Below are 24,896 nucleotides of genomic sequence, written 5' to 3' on the forward strand. Positions count from 1 at the left end.
TGAAAGTGTTGAACATTTTATTAAGTTTTAAAAGCTTTACATTTGTGATACACTAAGAAACAGCAGTGCCGCTTCTCAAAGACATTTTCTTTCAGTGCGTGGGTAAGGGCTTTAGGATTTGTGGAGTACTGCTATTATTTTGTTATATTCTTCACACATTCACATCCTAGATCCAGGCTTGGGAACAGTACGCCATCTTCTTCCTTCAGGGAACACAAACAGTTATAACTCCAGATCCCAGTGTGGTGTTGCTGCACATTTGACTCTACATCAAGGGTGGGCTAGAGTTTGTTCTCAGGTGAGGAGGCCTTGAGCTTCCTCAGAGTAGAGGCTGAAGGAGGGAAGCATGGAACCACTTCTCATAGTGGGCCTAGAAAGCAGTTGTGCATGGGTGGTAAAGTATACACAACAAACTCTAGCATCTTAACTATGTATACACAGATTGTTCTGTGGCATTAAGAACATTCTCATGGGCTGGGATTGTAGCTCAATGGTACAGTGCTTGCCTCACTCACATGAGGCACTGGGTTCAATCTTCAGCACCACATAAAAATAAAGGTAATGTGTCCATCTACAACTAAAAATTTTTTAAAAAAAGAACATTCACTTGGTTATATAGCTATCACCACCATCCACCTCCAGAACTTTTTCAATTTGCAAATCTGAGACACTCCCCACATTCAACACTGATTTCCCATTTCCCCTCCACTCTGACCCTGGCATGTACCATTCTATTTTGTCTTTATCAGTTTGACTACTCTAAAGATGTCTTAGAAGTGAAATCAAATCACATTTGTCTTTTTATTTACTAATTTATTTATTGAAGTACAGGGGATTGAACCCAGGGGTGCTCTACTGCTGAACTATAGCCCCAGCTCTTTTAATTTGCTGTTATTTTTTGAGACAGGATCTCAGTAAGTGGCCCAGTCTGGCCCCAAATTTGTGATCCTCCTGCCTCAGCTCCTGAATAGCTGGGACTACTATGTGCCACTGTTCCTGGATTATTTTTAAAAGCAGTTTTAATATACATAGAACATTAACCTTAAACCATGAAAATGGATATAATGGGTGTAGCGGTTACTTTTAGAGCTCTTAGATGAGTCCCAGAGATATAAAGCCATATGGGATGTGTCTCCTATTTGTGAGGTTTTCTTAAGAATCTTTAACCCACAAAGATGAAAGATGGTCATTAAGTGTGTCCCATGCTCCCCATGGTTCACGTGCTGAAAGCCTTGTTCCCAGTGTGCTGGTGTTGAGGTGGTGGAACCTTTAAGAGATGGGCCCAGTGCAAGGTGGTCAGGTCACTAGAGGCCTCACCCTAGGATCCTTAATGTTCTCAAGGGACCCCAGTTAGTTTTCACAAAAGAAAGTTGCTATGAAAAGAAGCAAGACTGGTCCCTGAATCCCTTTTGCCTCAAGTCTTGCCATGTGACTGGCCCACCATCATGTGCTCCCACCATGATGCCATCCACCATGTTCTGATGTAGTCAAGGAGGCCCTCACCAGAGGCCATACAGACGAGACTTCCCAATCCAGGGCATTCAGCCTCCAAAACGGTCAGCTAAATAAACCTCATTTCTTTGTGAGAACCCAGCTTTAGGTATTTTGTTATAGCAACACAAAACAGTACCTAATATAAATGCAAGTCAAAACCATAAGATACTACTTCATACCCATTATGATGGTTATGATTTAAAAAAAAAAAAGGTCAAGGTTGAGGCTCAGTAGTAAAGTGCTTACCTGGCATGTGTGAGGCACTGGGTTTAATCCTCAGCACCACATTAAAGTAAAATAAAAGTATTGTGTCCACCCAACAACTAAAAAAAATACATAAAAAAATCAGACAATAACAAAGATTTGAGAAGTTAGAAAACCTGTATAATGTTGGCAAGACTATAAAATGGGACATCCATTGTGGAAAACAGTATGGTAGTTCTTTAAAAGTTAAAGATAGACCTGCCATGTGATCTAGCAATTCTCCTTCTGGGTATCTATTCAAAAGAATTTGAAGCAGAAGATACTGGGGAATGAAATTGACCAAATTATGTTGTGTGCATGTTTCAATATGTAAAAACAAATCCCACTAGTATACGTAATTATAACGCACCAATAAAACAGAATTTTCTTAAAAGCCCACCTTGAAAAAATAGAATTGGAAGCAGGGACTCTAATCAATATTTGCTCACTCATGTTGATAGCAGCATGGGTCACGGAAGTTAAATGGCATAAGCAACCCAAAGGGTCCATTAGTGGAAGACTTACAACAAAGCATGGGGTATACATTCAATGGAATATTATTCTGCATTGAAAAAAGAATGAAATTCTGACACAGATTGTTAGATGAATGAAACTGGAAGACATCCTGAGAAGCAGAAATAAGTCAGTGCAAAAGAACAAATACTTTATGGTTCTACATAAATGATGCCCCAAGAGTAGTCAAATCTACAATCAAAGTAGAATGGCAACTACCAAGAGCTGGAAATAGGAGACCAGGGAGTTAGTGTTCCCTGGGTATGGAGTTTCCGTATGGGAAGATTAAAATGTTCTGAAGGTGGATGGGTTAAGATGGATGGTTGTACATAACATGAGTGTACATAACACCACTAAGCTACACTGGTATTACAGGGGTATACTTCATATTATAAACATTCTACCATAAAACCTTTTAAAAACATCTAATATCTGATCATTACTCTCTGCAGTTGCTGAAAATTTAGAAGCCTTTTGTTGAATGCTTCACCCAACATTGTGTTCCAGAAAGAGACAAAATGGCTTTTCAGAAGTTAGACCCGACTTCACTGTTTGCATTCTTCAGTAGAAAGTCTCTTTAGTACCTACCCCATGTTCTCCCTCTCCACCCCTCCCCAACGCAGGCAAATGGTTTTAAGCCAGAGGCATCAGGACAAGCCCCTCTGGTATTAGACCAGCTTCCTGACACTCCAAGGCCAACTAGACAGCAATGGTAAGCAGTCACCAAGCTAAGTTCAGAGGAGGGTCAGGAGGGAAGCCCATCTGCCTGGTCACCTGACTCATAGCAGCATCAGCAGCAGGGTGGTCACTAGCAGACGTGGGCTGCCAGCATGGACGGGCACTTCTTTCCTCTTGGAAGTCACTTACCTCACCAAAGTGTTTCTCGATGAGGTTCTGAGCAGCCTGGCTGATCTGATGGTTCTCGTGCAGTTGTAAAGCCTCGATCCTGTCGATCCCACCCAGCTCTTCTATCAGAATGCACATGTTTTCCTTCTCACATATTCTCTCTGCTTTCTGGAGGCCACACAAAAGATAATGAGACCCTGGGCAGTGTCCAAGGGAGGTAGAACCTTGCCAGCCCTCATGGGAGTGTCCCTGGAGGGAATAAAACCAAAAGCTCCTGGTCCAGCGTGAGCAAAGTTTCATGTTCCCCAGATTGATTAGAAAGGGCATGATCTAGCCAGGCATGGTAGCTCACACCTGTAATCCCAGCAGCTGGAGAGGCTGAGGCAGGAAGATCACAAGTTCAAAGCCAGCCTCAGCAAGTGAGGTGCTAAGCAACTCAGACCCCATCTCAAAATAAAATACAAAGTCGGGCTGGAGATATGGCTCAATGGTCAAGTGCCCCTGAGTTCAATTCCCTGAACCTGCCCCCCCCCCAAAAAAAAAAGAAAAAAAAGAAATGGCATGATCTTACCATTTCAGATATTTATGATTTGTAAATGTACCATATCATATATTGGTATATAATATCATAAATACATATATAAATGTGTTTATATAAAACATTTACATAAAATCTCTGCATTTCTTTGCCAAAATACAATATTTCTAGACTATCAATTCATAAGGGATGGTGGGGGGTTTTTTTGGCTGAATATATTACTGTCCATAAATACAACATTATCACTGTTTAGTAGATATTCCCTTCTAATGGATGTTGTTTTCAATACAATTTGAAAGAATGTTCTAGAAATGCTATGTAAATGCAAGCATTTTGCTCCGATTTCCTTAGAAAGCTTTAAGAGATAAATCAAGACCCTTAGTCACAGAAGCCTCACTGTTGTCTACGTTGAGCGTAGACAACATGAGTGAATTTAATCCAACGCCAGTCATTGGCTTATTCATCCAAGATTACTCATTCCTTCAAATGTTTATCTTATGGGTGAGGCTCACGAAGCTAGAAATACAGAGATGATTTAGAGAAGGTCTTTCTATAACTCACTGTTGGGGGCAGCCAGTAAATAAATAATTGTTAGAGTAAAAATTACAATGTCAAACAATCAGGGTTGAGTGATAGAAAATGCATAGGGCAGGCTTCGAAGGGATCACAGATCCTGTCATGAATGGCCCTTTGTCAGAGGTATCTTTTCTTTGGGGATAATAGCATTCCTAAAAGAAGGGACAGTAAGGACAATGTTTTGAAGGCAAATGCCACATATGAGAAAAGAGTCGTTCAGCCAGATACCATATTTGGGGAACACAGAGATAAAGCCTGAAGGTTGTAAGCAGTGACCAAAAAAAAAAAAAAAATGATGTATGGATCAAATCAAACAATGCAAGCCACATCGTTCATTCAATGAGAGCTTGAGCTACGTGTCTGAGCCTTGGTATCAAGAAAATGTGTTTTCATAAACTTTTCATGTCCAACTTTGTCTACTGGCCGCTGTCTCTCCACCCTTTATCTGTATGATTTGCTCACTGTCAGGATGTAATTAGGCTAGGTTTCAAATCTGGCCTCCACTGAAGTCTGTTCATTTTAAGATGGTTACATGAAAAGAAGGCTCAAAGTAGATTTTTAAAAGGAATTTCCTGGTGTTACTTTGAAGCTCTTCTAATGGCTTAGCCATATATAAAAGGAGCTTAATCAAATGAATATAGCCAGCCTCCAAGATAGCCCCAAATGATCCCCAACTCCTGGTATTTATGCCCTGTGCAGTTTCCCATTGGATTGAATAGGGCTGTCTTGTGTAAGCAACAGGGTGCTGTTGAAATGGCATGTGACCTCCAAGGATAGGTCATAAAAGACATTGGGACTTCCAGCTTGCTTTAATTTGGCTTGCTTCATAGATGGCCAGCTGCCATGATGTAAAGATGCTCAGGCAGCCCAATGGAGAGGTAAGTGACTCACCAGCCAGGTGAGCGAGCCAACTTGGAAACTGATCCAAGTGGAAGCCTTCAGATGATATCAGCCCAGGCTGACATCTTGACTGAACCTCATGCAAGATCCTGAGCCAGAACCATCCTACTAAGCTGGCCCCAGATTCTTAACTCCAGAAAGTTCTGTGAGATACTCCATGTTGGATTTAAGCTACACAGGAACGATGTGTTATGCAGCAATATAGACCTAACACAAATAACATATAAACACTGGCTTAATTTTTGCTTTATTATTTCAGAACTAAGACTTTTCTAGAATTTTAGTTCCATCCTTGGTAGTCCCTTTCCCTAAGGACATAGCTGAATGGGACAGGAACTTCAGGGTGGCCCCACAAGATTGACCACTGATAAATTGCTGCCTTTTCCAGGATATCCTATGTTTTAATCTTTCTAAACACTGAGTAGAATTGTCTAGCACTTCTAAAATACAATTAACTGATTATTCTAAAATAAAGAACTTGTGACTTTGATTCCGTTTCAAACCTTCCACTAGTTTCCTGGCCTCACTCAGAATAAGTCATCATCTTCACAGACCCTACACGACCCAGCCCCTGCCTGCCTTCAGCCTGATCGCCTATGATTTTCCATCCATTTGTTCTGGCCACACCTCCTTCTTGCTACTCCTTTTGCCCAAGACATCCACATCTGGGCAAAGGATCTTTCGATTTTTACTCAAATGCATTCCTTCTCCTGACCACAGCCCATAGGACAGCTACATCCATTCCCGACCCTGAGCAATTAGTGACTATCCCTGATCTGATAGACTTTATCTAGAACTCCCTCCCTGGTGTGTCTGTCCCCCACCTCACTAACATATAAACTCTACCAGAATAAGGACTTGGCACTGGCATATTCTGAGTATTCCCAATGGCGCCTGGCACAAAGTCATTCATTTGAGAAAATGAAGGCAGTCATCCTTCCATTGAGCGGCTTGGTTTTGTGTTGTCCACAGGACATGTGGTTAGGAAGGGTGGAGAGGAAAGAGCATCCTACTTGAGTTTGAAGCACCTAATTCAATGTTTTAAAACTAGAGACTTCCGTTTACACACCATCCTGTTCAGGAGAGCTCACCTGGAGAATGTAAGCGATGACATCGAGAATGATGTTAACCATCCTCACGTCCGGGACGCTGAGCAGATTCAACAGTGGCTCCATGACTCCAGAGTGGACAAGCCGAAATATCTGGTCCACTGTGGCCCCCGAGACGAAATTAGCCACTGTCCACACGGCCTCTCTCTGAACTCTAAACTCTCCCTGCAGAGACAGAACATTGACCTTCTCTACTTATCCCAAAGAACCAAAATACAGCGATGCTGACTTGGTTCACTTTCTGGGTGGGATGGTGACAGTCAGGACTTTATGTGCAATTTAGTAGAATGCCCTGGCTACCTGCCTCTGGTTCTGGATCAGAAGATGGCATCTAAGAAACCATGAAAAAGGAAACCGTTCCAATGGGTCCTTTGGGGGTAGTTTCTCAGGTCAAGTAGACTCATTTCCCTACGTCAGGCTACAAGGAAACTAGAACCAACATAATCCAGGTAATCTACATAGATTAGGAATTGTGCTTGGAATTGTAGATGATAGTGGCCTTTTTCTGACTGAACCCAGGGGTACTTAACCATTAAGCCCCAACTCAAGCCTTTTTTTTTTTTTTTTTTTTTTAATCTTGAGACAGGGTCTTTCTAAGTTGCTGGGGCTGGCTTGTGATCCTCTTGCCTCAGCCGCCTGACCCTCTGGAATCAAAGGCATGCTGCACTGCACCCAGCTCTATGTTTTAATTCTTCCTGACCAAATAAAACTGTGGACACATTCTGTACTAGGTCACACAAAAGTGATCTATGGGACTGAATCAGCCCAGAGGCAGAGAGAAAGACCACTGAAATATTACTCAATGAATCTTTTTTTTTTTTTTTAAGCAGGTGGGTATACCAGGGACTGATCTCAGGGATACTGAACCACTGAGCCACATCCCCAGCCCTATTTTGTATTTAACTTAGAGACAGGATCTCACGGAGTTGCTTAGCGCCTCACTGTGGCTGAGGCTGGCTTTGAGCTTGCAATCCTCCTGCCTCAGCCTCCCTAGCCGCTGGGATTACAGGTGTGTGCCACCCTGCCCAGCTCAATGAATCTTTTACATTTCTAAAAAGCACTTGGCCCAGAAATAGGGACCTAATTTATCATGGATCCTTCTATTCCTAGGGAGAAGAACTTGCTCTTTTTTTGTTTGTTTTTGGCTGAGGCAAACTAGCCTCAGCATTGAACAAAAACAAAAATAAATAATGTATGGTGCCAAATGAATTATATTTCAAAAGACATGGCTTGAAATATGAGTACTATCTGATTCATAACTGGATTTTTAAAATTAAAACAGTTACAGATTCAGGTATGATGTAGAACAGGTAGTGCTCAAATGATTGGAACATGCCATGACCTAGACTGCACACCTGCCTACCTTTTCCTACTTGACATGCACCTGGGAACCCAACATCCAATGTCAGAACAGAGAAGTTTCTCTTCCCCATGCAATGACTCCTGCCTCCTCACCCCCAATCGGCGCTAACCACTCCTGACTATAGATGGTTTAAATGTTGCGAAATGAAACACTGATAATAATTGCTCCAGGGAAGTAGGAATCAGGAGGTGGAAGGAAGCCTTATTATATTTCTACTTTTGCATTTCCATTTTCCATTTAGATCACCTCTTTCATCAACTTTATTTGTATACCGAAAAGCTACCTTTTTTTTTCCACTGTATGACATCACCATAGCCTGATAAGATTTTCCTCTTAAAACAAAGCAAAATCTCCTCCCTCTTGGCAGGCATATTCTTTGACCATGCCATTAGAGATAAGCCATTATTTACTAGCTCAAGATTTTTATGGATGTGTGAGCTGTGGGGTAACCTTTTCATGGAACAATGTTTAGTCTTCCAGATATTTGATAGGCTCTTCACAATGGAAGCCCCCTTCCTTTTTCCAGACAGATTCATAGCTTGGTTGTGATCTCAATTTCCTTTTCAGCCTGCATCTACATCCCTGAAGGAATCAGGGCCATAGGAAATACTCTCTTGCTGTGGACTTTGAATGTGCCACTTACGTCCTTTAGTATGTCCACCAATGGCGGCAGCATGTTGAAAGCAATCAGCTGCTGGATGTGCTGGTGAGGCCCAGCGGCCACATTGCTCAGGGTCCAGGCTGCTTCCTTCTGGATGGAGATACTAGAGTGCTTCAGGAGCGGGGCCAGCACAGTTAGCAAGCCGGCATTGATGGCCAGCTGGGTCTGGTGATCTGTTCCCGTGACAACATTCCCCATCGTGCGGAGAGAAGGGATCTGGAAGAACAAAGTTAGAAGTCTAACCGGTATTGCAAATCTATCACAGTAGAAAGTGACAGTCACACCCGGTTCTGTGCCCTCCCAAACATCAGTCATGCTAGGGAGTGAGCTCTCTGAAAGCTCATGAACCAGAATTAAATCCACAATTCTTATTAATTCCACACATCCATGGCTGTTCTTACACAGTTTCAAGGTACTGGCCAGTTTCCTAAAAGGTCTAGCTTAAGTAGGATAGAGGTCAAGGGATACCTTTATCAGGAAATGCTGTGGCTCCTTCTACTTTCAACTGGGGAAAACACTAAACTGATTATAGCATTGATCATGTCATAACTTCCACTGCATTTGTATTTGGCCCTAGTATCAAGCTTCTTTATATATTTAAGTGGAACAAATGAGATTATGGTGGCATTTCTTGGTGTATTCATGTACCCACTTCATGATAATTGTAAAGGTCAATGATTGGTCTCAAGGCAGCAACTCTCCTAGAGAGACTGACTGAACTTCTCTGGAATTCTCTGCACTGTAGTGGCAGTCCCCAGGAAAGCCCATCCAGAGTTCTAGAGTTTTCCTAGCCTATTAGGCTACATATCTGTTACTCATGTGAGAGGCCAAAGCAGGACTGTTGGCCAATCACAGCCTTGCCAGGACAGCTCCAGTTGAGTCCCAAAACTTTTATAAGAACTGCTTCTTTTCTTATTCTCTTTACTGTGTCCCCAGCTCTATTCCCAAACCAATCTTAACATCTGAGAAACACTACCACGCTCAGAACATGATTGCTAAGGCTGCACAATCTATAATATTAGGTATAAAAATCAAGAGGGGCAGAGTAGAGGTGAGTGAATATACCCACCTCTCTCAAAACAGTATATTATATAGGTGGCACATGTTTAATAACCTATCAAAGTGTTTGCTAATAGTTTTAGTTGCCATTTGTCTATATCAAGGTAACCTAAGAATATGGATTGGGGGGAATAATTCTTTTATATTTGTATAAGAAATTCAATTATACAGTGAACTTCGCTTGCACGCACGCACATGCGTGCGCACACACACACACAGTACAAACCAAATTGTTTAAATTCACATGTACAGACCCCTAGAAGGAAAGACATAAAAGCAGTTCCCTGCATGGTAGGTTATAAGCAATTTTCACTTGGTGGTTTTCTATATTTTTTCCAGTTATCAGGTTAAAAAGTAAATCGTTTAGTCAGGCACACTGGTACATGCCTATAATCCCAGGAATTTGGGAGTCTAAGGCAGGAGAATTGCAAGTTTGAGGCAAGCTCAGCAGCTTAGCAAGACCCCACCTCAAAATAAAATTTTTTAAAAAAGGATTGATGATGTAGTTCAGTGGCAAAATGCCTCTGGGTTCAATCCCCAGTACCACAAGAGAAAGGCCCTTTAACAACCACTATTATTTTTAGATCAAAATAGACCCAAATCTTTGGTTAGAGGATGGCAAAGACCAGGGAAATGCAGATGACATTCTTTGTTCCAAGCAAAGGATTAGAGCCGACTGTGGAGAGACCAGGAATGGGGAAACAGAATCTTACAAAGTGAATCTGGCTTTCAAATTTGAATCTCAAGGCCCTTACAGAGACGGTTGGGACCCAGAAAGACGTTTACCAAGATACTGAGTTCCGATCTGGTCATGAGGTCCACTAGCCTGGGCAGGACCCCTGTGTGGACCACTTGCCCGATGCGTTCATTGCAGCCATCGGTGAGGTAGGACAGAGCCCAGCAGGTGTCTGAGAGAACCTCATTGTCCTGATGCTGCAGCAGTTGGGAGAGGATAGGCAGCATTTGCCTCACGGCTTCACTGCAAGGATATGGGTTCTTGTTCCGGCACAGGTTGGACAAGGTCCATGCGATATTCCTCAGAAATGTGATCTGTAATGAGGAGATTTTCCAGCATCAGGTGCAAAGGAGAGAAAATGCAAATCACAGCATTCCCTTCCCATCTTTGATCAATATTATTGATTAGCATGAACCAAAGCTTTTGAGCTTCAAATAGAAACTTGTTCTAGGCAGTGGTGTATATTGGAGACAAAAAGAACCAGCTTTTTATTTCATATTTGAATGTTAGATGGAGGTTTCTTATTTAAAAAAAAAAAAAAGTTGTAGTATTCTTTACCCACTCTAGGGGCAATGGATGATCTAATTTGTTTTTCATTGGTTAAAAAAAAAAAATCAAACACAAATCATTTGGTCTTTTTGCCCATCTAAAGCTCTACTGGCCTGTCAATCATATTTCTGATCTTTTATTTGAAATCAGTCTTCCCTACCCTATCTCTGAGTCCTATCACTTTCTGCTTTTAAAAATCCAGCCTCTATCATCATCTGTCTTTGATGAATTGCTCCCTCTGGGGTAGAAACGTGTGCCAGGGCCTTCAACACCCTGCTCCTCAATCCTGCCATTGGCTCTTCTCCAGCTCCTGAATACCACAGTATGAGGAGGGATGGGACCAAGTCCTGGGGGTTCCAACATTTAGGAGTCAGGCAGAGCCCAGCAGGAGGATGGGGAAGAAATGGCTCACTTGACAATAGAAAACCAGGTTCAGTGTCACAGTGCCAAGAACAACTTTTTCAAAAGGAAATGCCTGGCAAACTGTAAAGAGCCGCCTAGTAAACCATTTTCAGCCTTGCAGGACATGTGTCTCTAACTGTGACAACTCAAATCTGCCCTCATCTTACAACCATGGCCACGGAAGATATGGAAATGAACAGCATGGGACTGTAAAATTCTACAAAACAAGCATCAGCCAGGTTCAGTTTGGTAACTGGTGTTGCCTAGCTGGACCCCCAACTGGATGTCCCATATGAGTATGATCATCTAGAATGACACATCCATGAACCTGCCTTTGCTGTCACGGTCCCCTCTGACTAACCTCTGCTATATGTCTAACGAAAGTTCTGATTCCTTTTTCTCTCCCTCTTCCTTTCTCTAGGAGGACAGTCATCCAAACAACCTATCCAGAAGCCCGGAGCACCCCTGCTTCCCTCCGTCTTCCATGTCCAGTGTCACTGCAACCCTGTCCATCTGCCTCACCAGCTTCCTCTGCTACAATCCCACCCCAGGCAGCTAGGAGGGTCTTTCTGAAAGATAGACCACCTTCCTTCTTGCTTTGACATCCTCATCCTGGTGGCTTCCCTTTGCCACCAGGATGACGTCCAATTCCTTTGCCCTACCCACCATCTTACATTTCTCTCTCCTTGAAAACTCCCTAGGTCATGGCCACCTTTTTCCAAGTTCAAATACATCCTGTGTTCTCCCATCTTGAGGGTTTTGTACTTGTTCCCTTTGCTTCTTTGCATTTTTGTTGGAGGCAAGTTGAGAACCCAATTCCTAAATCCAGGAGTTTTCTGTTGTTACATGTTGATCAACTTTGACTGAGCTTCAAACCTAGACCCTATCACCCATGTACAGAACTGGAGCATCATCACATCTTTTGGTGGTCCCTTTGTGGGACCTCTTAGTCATCAATGTTTGCAGGATGATGAGCTTTGAAAAAATTTTAATGGACCTCTGTTAATACCCCCAAAAGAAAGATCAGTGCTACTGGTCCCTAAGGACAACTTTGGGTCAGTCTTTTACCAAAATGAACCTCTGTCCTAGACCCCTACTATCATAAGGGACTAGGGAGCAGCCACATGATATGGCATTACTTAGGAACTACTTCCCCAATTTCCCAACCCTGAGAATTGGTCACCTAGCTAGGTCTTCTCCTTTGAAGACACTCACTGGTATGGCTGATGAAACCAGGGCTAACAGATGTGGAATGGCATTGCTCGCAATCACGACATCTCTGAATTCTGAGCCATCACCTACAAATAGATCAGAAGATGACATTCAAAGAGAACAAAGTGGGTGATATGCTTTTAAAAAGTTTATGCAAAGACGAGACACGAAAACACATTCTTGGGGGTTTGGCAAGTAGGTAGTATAGTCATGGACTAGATCTGAGGTCACCAAGGTATCCACTGGGTGAACAATCATGATATGACAAGCAGGCACCACACAGTACCACTTGCTAAAAGAGGAGGCTCTGGACACAAAGGAGAGAGCCAGCCTGGTCCAGGAGGCACACCATAAGTGCTGGCAGCCTTTCATAGTGCTATTCTCAGGAAGATTGAACCTAATGCAGACCCAGAAGATACAGGTAGCAGGGGCAGAAACTTACAAACGCAATTCAGAACAAAATCTGGGAATCGATAGAGGCTGGCAATCAGCCATCTGCATCTCTGAGTAGTGTCCCTAGGAGTCTTACCATTGAGGCAAGGCAGAAGTCACATTATACCACCCAGGCTGGCCTGTACTTGACAAGACCCAGAAAAATGAGAAACACATCTGAAATAGATGCATCATTTCTGCAAGCATTTGTTAAAGCAGTTACTTTATATTCTGTTTGCTAATTCCAATATCTGAAGTCCTTGGAGATCTAATCATACTTGTGTTTCTGCAGACTCCGTCATGGTGGGTTGCTCCTTCTCCAAACTTGAAATTGCTAATATTTGGCTGATCTTAATTTGTCAAAATCCTGAGGCACCCAATTGAGGTCCCCCCCATAACCAGAGAGCATGTCGATTTACTTCAGCCAGGAATCGGGGGGGGGGGGGCTTCCAGTCCTACAGCACTAACTCTCTACCCTGTGCTTTCTCAGACATGCAGCCATAGCCAGAGGTCCTCAATCTACACAGTTTTAGGACTGCATTTTTGGGGAAGAGGTTTTACCCCAAGCTAAGGAGACTTTTTCTACCTTAGTGCTTTCACTGGAGGAAGAGTTCTTTCAGGGTCCTGGATCATTCAAGCATCCAACAGAAACCCCAGTACTGCATGGGCCAAAGACTTGGCTTTAGTTCCTGAAGCTATTAAGATTTGAGGCTGGGCTGGGGTTATGGCTCAGTGGTACAGTGCTTGCCTAGCATGGGTGCGCAATTCCCAGTCCTACATATAAATAAATTAATTAAATAAAGGTCCATCAACCACTATTAAAAAAAAGTAAGATTTGAAGCTGTGTGATCCTAGTATTGGCAAAGGTCCCTGCAGCCTGTCACATTAGCATGCACTTCGTCATCTAGTTTCAGTGTCAATGTTTGGTCTCTGAACTTGGTTCTGAACTTTGAAAGAGCATATGGTACCTTTCCCAGAACTTCTAGGTTTTCATACTGGGAAGGATTCCAGAACATGGAGAGCACCGTACTACCCAAAGAGCTCACGTCGCACACCACATGTCTTAGCCCACTAAGAACAGAGCCTCACCGGCAATATTCCCGAGCGCCCACACAGCTTGCTCGCACACGGTCATATGGGGAGAAGACAGGAGCTCAATCAAGGGCAGGACAGCGCCCCCTTCCACCACGGCTCGGGTCTGATCCGAAGTCCCAGAAGCAATGTTGGTGAGAGCCCAGGCTGCCTCGAACTGCAGGAAGGGATGGAGTGACCACTTCAGGAACTCTACCAGCCTCGGGATGAGTCCTGCTGCAACAAACGATTTCAGGGGAGGGTTCCGTTCCCGGGACAACATTTTCCTATGAAAGGAAAGAGAGGGGAATACAGGGAGGGAGACCTTCAGGACCTCCTTCTCGATGTTCTTAGCATTTCTAACATCACAAAAAACAAACAGCAGGATCCCACAGCCACTTAACTCAGCCTATAGCACTGTGCAGCCACCAGGCAATATTCTCTTTGAATATTTTATCTGTGAGCTAAAGGTCCTGTAGAGGCTACAGTAAATTAAGCAATTCATCTCTGATAACATATTGCATCTTTTCTGTTGCCCTCTAAACAGTATAGCATAGAACCTTAGTCTTGCTTTTAGAAGGACTAGCCTTCTCCTGTGTTTTATGAGCATTTTCTCAAAGCCAAGAATCCAAAGGGGTCATGAGAGCTCATTTCAGGCTGTAAACCTGCAAATAGCAAAAATCTGCTTGGTGATACCTGGCTGCCTGTGTGGCCTGGAAACATACAACTGGATCAGAACTATTCACACTTTTGATTATTTCATCCAGAGTGAGGTCGACCTGCAAAAGAGAGACACAGTCAGGCCAGAGTCTTTGCCAAAAGAGAGAATAAATATCACCTAGTCTACTCATCTATCCTGGTTTCAACAGGATGCCCCTTTGTGCATGCAGGTCTATAGTAGGGAAGGGGGTAAAACTTCTTTGGTGCATAGGTCATAGGTCATAGTGGATACTCTCTATGCTTAAGGGAGGAATAATTCACTTGGATCTTCCGAACCCTTTTACTCTGTGCATTAACTTAATAGTGGATATCAGAAAAACAAATAGCAAGTGAGGACCTTCAAATTAACCATCTTCTGTAAAGGCAATGAGAAAACTGACAATCTCAAAGCAAGTAGAAAAAAAGGAAATAATAAAGACTAAAAACAGACATTGAGAAAATAGAGAAAAGTCAACAAAAGTAAAAGTTGGTTCTTGAAAATATCAACAAAACTACATTTAGCTAGACTTACCAAGAGAGAAAAGAGAACCAAGTCATTGAAAATCAGAAATTAAAGTGAGGGAATTACTCTTGAACTTATAGAAATTAACAAAAGAGAAATAGGAGCAATGGCAACAAATTAAATAGTTTAGATGAAGTAGACAGATTCCTAAAAATGCATAACCACCAAAAGTGATAAGAAATAGAAAATCTGAATAGAGCTATAACAACTAAAAAGAATGAATTAGGAACTAGAAAATATCCCTTAAAGAGACGTCTAGGCCTATATGGCTTAATGGTGAATTTCCCAAACATCAGAAATAACACAATCTGGCCAGGCACGGTGGCACATGCCTATAATCTCAGTGGCTTGGGAGGCTTAGGCAGGAGGATCATGAGTTCAAAGCCAGCCTCAGCAAAAGTGAGGAGCTAAGCAACTCAGTGAGACCCTGTCTCTAAATAAAATACAAAATAGGGCTGGAGATGTGGCTCAGTGGTTGGATGCTCCCGAGTTCAATCCCCATACCCTCCTCCCCACAAAAAAGAAATACAAACTTTTACAAATTCTTCCCCTGCCCCACCCCCCTGCAAAAAAAAAAAAAAAAAGAAAAGAAAAATAGAAGAATGGGAACTTTCTAAGTCATTATTTGAGGCCAGCATTACCTTGATAACTGCATTAGTACATGTTCTGTGGCTATAATAAAATACCTGAGGCCAGGTAACTTACAAAGTAAAGAAGTTTATTTGCCATATGCTTCTGGTGGCTAGAAGGTCAACATCCCATGGTATTGGTAACCCAGTCAGGGCCCCTTGACTGCATCACAACATGACACAGTAATGGAAAGAGAACAAATGGCATGCAAAAAGGTCAAGCTCATGTACTAGCTTTACTTTATAATTATCTACTGTTGTGAGAACCATGATCTTGCAAAAACTACATTAATCCCTTCAGAGGGTGAGGGCCCCCCGAGTGACCTAATCACATTGCATGAGGCGCTACCTCTGAATCGTTCTACCACCTCAACACTACCACACAGGAAAGAACAAGCTTCCAGTTCATAAACCTTTGAGGGTGGGAAACACTCTCACATCATATTTAAACCCTAACAATACCAAAACAACCAAAGCCATGATGAGAAAAGAGAGAGACATACCAATATCCCGTATCACTATAGATGCAAAAAATCCTTAAAATTGTGTGCATTTATTCCCAAATGCCACTACTACGTGGCATTCAGATCTTTGGAATTAATAAATATTGAAATGTTTTGAAAATGAACAGAAACTTTTACAGCTACCGAGTTTCCTATAAGGTAGTAGTAGTTGGTAAACTGCACGGCGTTCGTGATAATGTGAAATAGGAGGTATCAACATCAGAAGATCAATTGCTGGTTTTTCATATGCTGTCTTGAAGTGCAGAATTCTACTAAACATATCACTGTTTAATGCATCTGGTATATTTCTGAAGAGGCTTTCAGAGTAGCCTGGGCAGACCTGCCCAGTTTATAAGTTCATGGTAACATAGTACATAAATCCAAGGAAATAAGATCTGTAAGAATCGAGGACCAGCTTAGGCTTACATGATGGGTATTAGGTTAGGAAAAGAAAATTTCCAATCATTCAGTCATAGTCTGTTTAAGCAGACTTACATGTAAACCAGGATCATCTCTATACAAGTTTATTATAGGTTTCTTTAATATCTTATATGAAATAAGAGAAAAATATATGGTTGTGCGTACCCTCTTGTTTTATGCAAGCCAGTTTTAACCTTGTGAGTGTGTTTCTTTGTGCTGGCTCAGTATTGTGTATTGAGAAAGGAAGTGATTTTTGCATCTATGATATTACAGAGCTCCTCAAAGCCCACCCTCGTGATAGTCTGGGGACATAAGACAGCCAGGTATCTTGTGGGCAGCCTCTGAATCAGTATTTTGGAACCGAGAGGGTTTCACTTTCTTTTCCAGACCCTAGGATGCTAAACCATTTAAGAAAATAATTTATTCCAAGCAGCTAAAGCATGTGTTAGTTTAAAGGTGTCTGCTTATTTGGTTGAGCAACTTAACTGGTAAAGTGTTATTCTAAAAAAAAAGGAAATATAAAATGGACAACTATGTAAATACCCATGGTCTGCAGAAACTGCTTCTCTACAATAATACCAAAGTAAGTAATGGAATTTTTTTTTTTAAAGCAGGTCTGCAGTAAAAGATAGTATTGTCTTTTTTAGTCCTCCTGCTCTCAACTCTCATCATTTCTTAATATTTTGCCTTTAAATATGTGAGTCTTAGTGTAAATAACCCCAAATGATAACTATTTCTAGAATAGCAAATATATTAAATTCTTGCAACTTAGGGAATTTACCTATAGTTGTTAACATTAATTGCAAGAAATGGCTCTATACTACTTGAGCAGTAAACACATTTTTAAAAATGGATTTTTGATATAGAGTAGAACCAAAACACTCAGTAACATTCATACCCAAAATTGAGTGAATAAAGTTGCAGATCAACTTAAAAATCAATTTGTAGGCAAAGTGACTTTTGGGAGTAGTGATTGTTTTATATTTCAATAGTATCAAGTTTAAAAATTAGTTGTAAGACACTGTCTTTCTATGTTATATTTTCCCCAGGGATTGAACTCGGGGACATTTAGCCACTGAGCCACATCCCTTGCCCTATTTTGTATTTTATTTAGAGACAGTGCCTCACTGAGTTGCTTAGCACCTTGCTGTCGCTGAGGCTGGCTTTGAACTCACGATCCTTCTTCCTCGGCCTCCGGAGCTGCTGGAATTACAGGCATGTGACACCGCACTGTGCTCCCAAGTATTTTTAAATAACTGGTAATCTACACTTGAATAAAAAAGATTCCTTGGTATAAAAAAGTCCTCAACAAAATACTGGAAAACCAAATGTATCAACATATGAAACATTCATCATGAGATTTAACCCAGGAATGCAATCATTATTCAACATATAAAAACCAATGTAGGCCAGGCACAGTGGCACATGCCTGTAATTCCAGCAGCTTGGGAGGCTGAGGTAGGAGGATCATAAGTTCGAAGCCAGCCTCAGCAACAGAGAGGTGCTAAGCAACTTATTGAGACCCTGTCTCTAAATAAAATACATAATAAGGTTGCAGATATGGCTCAGTGATTGAGTGCCCCCAAATTCAATCCCCAGCACATACACAAAAACAAAACATAAAAACCCACAAAAAACAATGTAATACCCTCTATTAGAATAAAAGGGAAAACACAAATCTTTTCAATACGTTCAGAAAAAGCATTGGACAAAATTCAGTACCCTTCCATTATAAAAACAAACTAGGAATTTCCTTATACTGATAATAGCACCTATAAAAATCACACAACTTAGAATCATACTTAATGGTGAAAGCCTGAAAATTTCTCCCCCTATAATCAGGACTAAGACAGGATATCTGTTCTGCTCCTTGTACTCACATAGTATTAAAAGTTCTAGATAGGCTATTTAGGCAAGAAAAAGAAATAAGGTACATCTAGATAAGAAAGGAAGATATAAAACTATTTCTACTTGCAAATGACTTGATCTTAGATTCAGAAAATCCTAAGTAATTGCAACAAGAAAAATCCTAAACTAATAAACAAGTTCAGTTTCATCGCAGGATCAATAAATAGAAATCAATTTATTTTGGGGCTGGGGATATAGATCAGTTGGTAGAGTGCTTGCCTTGCATGCACAAGGCCCTGGGTTCTAACCCTAGCACCAAAAAAAAAAAAAAAAAATCAATTATATTTCTACACATTAGCAATGAATAATCCAAAAATAAAAATAAAACAATTTACAATAGAATATTTAGGAATAAAAGGTACAAGACTCACATGCTGAAAACTATTAAAAAAATTAAACAGCATCTAAATAAATGGAAAGACTTATTATTAAGATGGCAATTTTCCTCAAATTGTTTTATAGATCCAATGCGATTATCATCAAAATCTTAATTGTCTTTATTGAAGACATTGACTAACTGATTCTAAAACTCATAGGGAAATATAAAGGACACAAAACAGTCAAAATAATCTTGTAAAAGAAATCTCACAGTTCCCATTTTCAAAACTTACTACAAAGCTGCAGCAATCCAGTCTCTGTTGTACTGACATAAAGATAACCATATTAGGTTTTTGACAAGGGTGCTGAAATATTCAACGGGTAGAGAATAGTCTTTTCAAGAAAAATGGCACTGGGACAGCTGGATACCACACACAAAAGAAAGAAGCTGAACCTTTAGTCATATGGTTTACAAACATTAATTTGAAATGGATCAAAGATTTAAACATAAGAGCTAAAACTAGAAAACTCTTAGAAGAAAAAAACATAGGCAAAAAAAAAAAAAACCCCTATGTGATTAGATAATGGGTCTAGTACCCAAATTAGAGAAAGAACTCCTACAACTCAATAAAAAATATAAATTACTTGACCTTAAAAAAAAATGGCTGTAGGGTTTGAATAGACATCTTTCTAAAGAAAAACACAGCCAACAATCATAGGTAAAGATGCTCATTACCATTAGTCAATAGGAAAACATATCAAAATTACAAGATATTCCTTTGCACTCACTAGAGAGTTGTTTTTTTTTTCCTTAAAAAAAACCCCAGAAAACAAATATTATTAAGAATGTGAAAATGTACAACTGTGTGGCCACTTTGGGAAATAGTTCAGCATATTACTTTCCTATTACTGCTGCAAAAATTATCACAGCCCCAATGACTTAGAAGGAACTTGGTCTCTTACTGTTCGGAAGGTCATTTTCACTGGGCTAAAGTTCAGGTATCAGAAAGGCTGATTCCTCCTGGAGGCTCTCGGAGAATCCATTTCCCTGCCTTTTTCAACCTGTAGTGGGCTCACTTGATTCCTTGCCTGCAGCCTCTCCCTCCATCTTTTTTTTTTTTTAATATAAGTAAAATAAAGGTATTGTACCTATTTTTATGTGGCACTAAGGATAGAACCCAGTGCCTCACACATGGTAGGCAAGCACTCCCCCACTCAGCTACAACCCTGCCCATCTCCCTCCATCTTCAACTTCTCTGACTTCTCCTTTGTCCTTATAAGGACCATGTAATTATGGTAGGCCTACCCAGATAGTCCAGCAAAATCTCATTAAGATCCTTAACTTAAATTGCAAACTCCTTTTTGTTGTAAGGTAACATTCACAGATTCTAGGGCTTAAAAGACAAGAGATTAGGGGACCATTATTCAGCCTACCACAAAGAGTTAAGCGTAGAATCAGCATATAACCCAGCAATGCTTCTCCTCAGTATGCTCCCAAAGGAGCTGAAAACACTTGCCCAAGCAAAAACGTGTGCACACATGTTAATGGCAGCATTAATCTTAACAGCCCCAAAAGTGGAAACAACCCAAATGTCCACCATTAATGAATGGATGAACAAAACGTGCTCTCTCCATATGATGGAATAGTGTTCAGTCAGAAAAAAATGAACCAGATATGTGCTACAACATGGAGGAACCTTGACAACTATGCCGAGTGGAAGAAGCCAAGCACCCAAGGTCACATACTGAAGGACTCCATTCATATGAAAGTCCAGAAGGTAAACTCATGGAGACAGAGAGTGGTCTCGTATTTGCCAGGGGCTGTGAAGAATGAGATATAGGAACTGATTGCTTAATGGGCATGGGGTTTATTTTTCAGGGGGAGTGGACAGGAATGAACCCAGGGATGCTTTACCACTGGGCTACATCCCCAGTCCTTTTTATTTTGAGACGGGATCTAAGTTGTTGAGGTTGCCCTTGAACTTGAAGTTCTCCTGCCTTGGCCTCCCAGGCGGTTGGGATTACAGGTGTGCACCACCACCCCTGGTTGGGCATGGGGTTTCTATTTGAAGTGATAAATGTTTTAGTGCTGATGGTTGTGTAACCTTGTGAACACTGGAAGTTACTTATTTTACACTTTAAAGGGGTGAATTTGGAGATATGTATATTAGATCAGAATTATTTTTTTAAAAAATAAATATGCTAATATAGGATAAATAGGGAAACGATTTTTTTTCATTGTTTCACACCTTCCTCTGTTGGGAAGAACCCCAAGGACTACTCTAGACTAATGAAGTTAACTTGATATATATAGTTCTTGTCCCTATGGCAATTCAGAGAATGATCATTCATTACCATGGATGAAAGCGGATGCGTTATTGAATCCACTTGACAAAATTGAAACAATCTCTGCCCTCAAAGAGCCCTAAGCAGCTGGAATCCCAGACACTGGGGAGACTGAGGCAGGAGGATTGCATGTTCAAGGACAGCCTCAGCAATTTAGCAAGGCCTTAAGCAACTTGGTAAGGCTCTGTCTCAAAATAAAAAATAAAAGGGGTTAAGGATGTGACTCGGTGGTTAAGTACCCCTGGATTCCCTAGTACCAAAAAAAAAAAAAAAAAAAAACCAAAAACAGGTGGGACTGTAACTCAGTGGTAGGATACATATTGAGAGTGAACCCAAGGTATGTATGAATATGAATAAAAACACATATAATGTTATCAAAATTCAAAATTCACAAAATAGGGATAGCCTTAAAGTCAACCCAGGATTTATATACAGTGGAGTTGGGGAGGATGGAGGCTGAAAGATAGTGTTCAAGTCTTAGGAAAGATGTCATCTCCAGGGACTAGATGCCTCTACTTAGAAGTAACCTCCATGAATCCTCATTTCCTAACCCACCAGACTTAGTGCAGCAAGCGAGTTTCCAGTTTGCAGTGGCAATTACTCCCATCAGACATGGATCCCACAGACTCACCACCATGCGTAAAGACCCTTAGCATTCTGAGGAAGGCACTTTGGCTGGAACCATGATTTCTTCACTCCTTCCTTGAAAGGCCCTAAATCAGTCTAGAAGCCCTGAATCTATTAAACACGCCCAAGCCAGAGAAACTCTCTCAAGGATGTATTTTGCACACATCTGCTCTCAATGCCACGTTCTGACGTACCCTTTTGGCTATTTTTTCAGAAGCAGGATCAGCAGCCACATGATTGATATTCCTTCTCTTTAAGACCTGCTCATCTTTCCTGGCCTTCCGAAGCTCCACGCTGACAATGATCCTCTGTTGTCGCCTCATCTAGGGAGGATAAGAAACAGTTGCAACAATCAGAGTCAGAGAGCACAGGATGCTTTGTCATTTAGCCTTTGGAGCAGGTGGCAAGGCCTATGAGTTCATTTTTTTACAGTTGCAATAGCCTGGAAGAATCAAGGTCACAGAACCAGTAAATCATCTCGGCCCGCCTCTGCTTTCTCCCAACCTTGTACCTCTAGGAAAAAAAATTCAATCTTCTGCCCCAAATTATAGGAAGGTCATGTTCATCCTTGACAGGCAGAATTCTCAGCCATAAAGACATGAGCAGAGCAATCCACTATCCAAGTCTGAGCATATCCTCATGGATGTTGATTAGTTTGGAAGACTATAAAGTCCTAATGGGCCTAGACCTTTCAGTGGTGGCCAGATTAGTGGCGCTGGGGACTCTGGTGGGCTACCCATGAACTAGATGCACCATCTCAGAGGTTTTACTTAAAGACATTGAAGGAAATTTAAAAAGAATTTTTAATTGGATTGGATAGAGAGAAATGATGGGAGAGGAGGGGAGGAGTAGGGGGATAAGAAGGGCAGCAGAATAGACATTATGATTGATGTATGTATATAGGTGACTATGACCAGTGTGATTCTGAAATTTGTACAATTAGAAAAATGAGAAATTATACCCCAATGATACAAATGTATGAATTGCCAAGATCATTGTAATGTCATGTGTAGATAAGAATTTTTAAAGGCTTTTTTCCTTAAATAAGTCAACAATACACAGAAGTATTATGAATCCTGGAGAATTACCTAAACTTCTTGGATAAATTAGTTTATTTTATCTGTTTATTTTTATGTGGTGCCAAGGATCGAACTCAGTGCCTCATGCATGCTAGGCAAGCGCTCCGCCACTGAGCCACAGCCACAGCCACAGCCCTGGATAAATGAGTTTAAAGACTAAAATAGTGGTCTGGGGTTGTGGCTCAGCGGTAGAGCACTCGCCTTGCATGTGTGAGATCCTCAGAACCATATAAAAATAAATAAGTGAAATAAAGGCATTGTGTCCAACTAAAAAATAAATATTAAAAAAGGACTAAAATAGTAATTACAATCATTTATTGCCTAATGATGGGAATGCATTAAGAAACGGGTTGTCAAGACAATTCTGTCATTGTATAAACATCACAGAATGTACTCACACCAACTAAGATAGCTATGTCGTCACCAAGCAATGCAAGCTTACAGCACCACCATCTTCTATGAGGTTGCTAGGTGGTACAAGACTGCAGAAATTAGTTAAGATGTATTAGAGACTTTCGGTTCCTTAAACAAATCATTTAATTCTTGCTTGAAAACAAGGTCATTAGCTGTTAAAAGGCAAAGCAGCACACCTTTGAGGCCCTTGGAACCAATGGTACCGTGGTCCTGTCACCAAATGGGACTTGCTTGTGAACAGAGGGTTTTGTACCTTTGTCTTCTCTCTTCTCAGCTGCTGGCCTTTCCTACTGTTTCCCACAGAGAGGGTTCAGTTCCTTTGTTCTATCTGGTTTCCTTTAGTCTGCAATGGTCCTAGAAGCCAGAGAGCCACGCTCGCTGGAACAGTTTACCCTAACTGTGATTTGGTCCTGGACATGTCCTAACCAGGCTTCCACAACCAAGTGCTTCCTTCATCTTAAGCTGCCTTTCAGATTCCCAGTCTTATATGAGATGTCAGTCATGCTACACAGTTGGGGATGTAGGAGTAGGAAAGCCATGAGACCAGAAAAGCTGAATGAGAGAATCCACACACAGATTCCTGCCCCCACCCTAATGTCCACCCTGGAAACAAGCCCAATAAACTGGACTTTTCTGTTCCAGTCCTATTTCTGCAAGGCATGCTACTGCCTTCATGCCAACATTTGAGTTCCTTGGTAGACCTCTTGCTGCCACAGCCCGGCATCTATAGACCTGGCCCTTCAGAGGCAGTGAGCAGCCCCGTTTTCTAGATGAAGAAACTAGAACTCTGAAGTTACATAATTTAAAGGTCATATGGAAACCTTGATTTAGGCCCAAAGTTGTCTGGCTCCTAAGTCCATATACTTTTGTCCTCTCTGCCTTTAATATTTTATTTTGAAATTTTTAAACATGCAAAAAAAAATTTGAAAGAATCATTCAGTGAACATCTGAACTCCTAAACAAGTATTTTGCTAGAACTGCCTTCTCTCCCTGCCTCTCCACCTGATTCTTGATGCCTTTCAACCATGCGATTTTCACCCCACTGGTCCCTGACAGACTGAAGCAGTTGCTTCATACTCACAGATGCATCTTTGCCTCGATACTTAAATTTTCTCAGCCTTTCTTCTGGAACATCTAAGGTAGACATATTGACTGGGAGGAGGAAACCACCTGCAGGGAGGAAAATTACAAGATGTTCAGTGTCCCGTGTGGGGGTTACTGTGTTAAAGTCACCAAGTGTTCTGCTCTCCAAAGGATCAGGGGGATCGGAGAGCAGACTCCAAAAGTCGGCTTCCATAGAGTCATTGTGCCAACTCAAAAGGCCACGAGAACTGAGGTGACCAGCCCTGAGTGTAATAAAGGAAGCCATTCAAAGGCAGGTTGGGGGGCTGGGGCCATAGCTCAGTGGCAGAGTGCTTGCCTAGCATGCATGAGGCACTGGGTTCTATCCTGAGCACTGCAATAAGAACAAAATAAAGGCATTCTGTCCAACTAGCAAGAAAAAAAAAAAAAAGACAGGTTGGTTTGAACTTGGCTGTTGATTCAAGGAGTTCTAAGCAAAGTTCATGTGTAAAATGCTCCGGAGGGCAATTGGACCCAATAGGAAGATGCCCTCTCCTTGCTCACCCCACCCACCAGCACAGTGAGTCAGAATCCACTCCAGCATGACACGAAGACTTTGGTCAACTTCCTCTGCTTGGTTTAGGCCACCATCGTGGTTCACCCA

At 41.4% G+C, this 24,896-nt stretch overlaps 1 protein-coding gene across 1 annotated transcript; it reads right to left on the reverse strand.

The window, feature by feature from the left end:
• Kpna7 (karyopherin subunit alpha 7) lies at positions 1–24,559 on the reverse strand. The gene is made up of 10 exons (XM_078023726.1): positions 24,252–24,559; positions 21,872–22,000; positions 14,401–14,483; positions 13,723–13,991; positions 12,205–12,287; positions 10,089–10,352; positions 8,226–8,459; positions 6,202–6,384; positions 3,118–3,264; positions 1–203 (listed from the first exon to the last, which is right to left on the reverse strand). Exons 1-10 carry the CDS (start codon positions 24,537–24,539, stop codon positions 135–137), a joined length of 1,749 nt encoding a protein of 582 aa, XP_077879852.1. The 5' UTR covers positions 24,540–24,559; the 3' UTR covers positions 1–134.
• Between the last annotated feature and the right edge of the window lie 337 nt (positions 24,560–24,896).

The sequence above is a fragment of the Ictidomys tridecemlineatus genome, chromosome 10 (genome assembly GCF_052094955.1).
Source record: "Ictidomys tridecemlineatus isolate mIctTri1 chromosome 10, mIctTri1.hap1, whole genome shotgun sequence".
In the NCBI taxonomy this organism is placed as follows: Eukaryota; Metazoa; Chordata; class Mammalia; order Rodentia; family Sciuridae; genus Ictidomys; species Ictidomys tridecemlineatus.

Excerpts from the sequence above, each read along its gene's own strand:
- Kpna7 (XM_078023726.1), bottom strand. The coding sequence starts at position 24,539 with ATGGCTTCCTTTATTACACTCAGGGCTGGTCACCTCAGTTCTCGTGGC. Across the intron at positions 10,353-12,204 it reads TGGTTTCATCAGCCATACCA|ATCACATTTCTGAGGAATAT; the intron begins GTGAGTGTCTTC and ends TCCTCATTACAG. Across the intron at positions 6,385-8,225 it reads TGGTGGACATACTAAAGGAC|GGAGAGTTTAGAGTTCAGAG; the intron begins GTAAGTGGCACA and ends CTGTCTCTGCAG.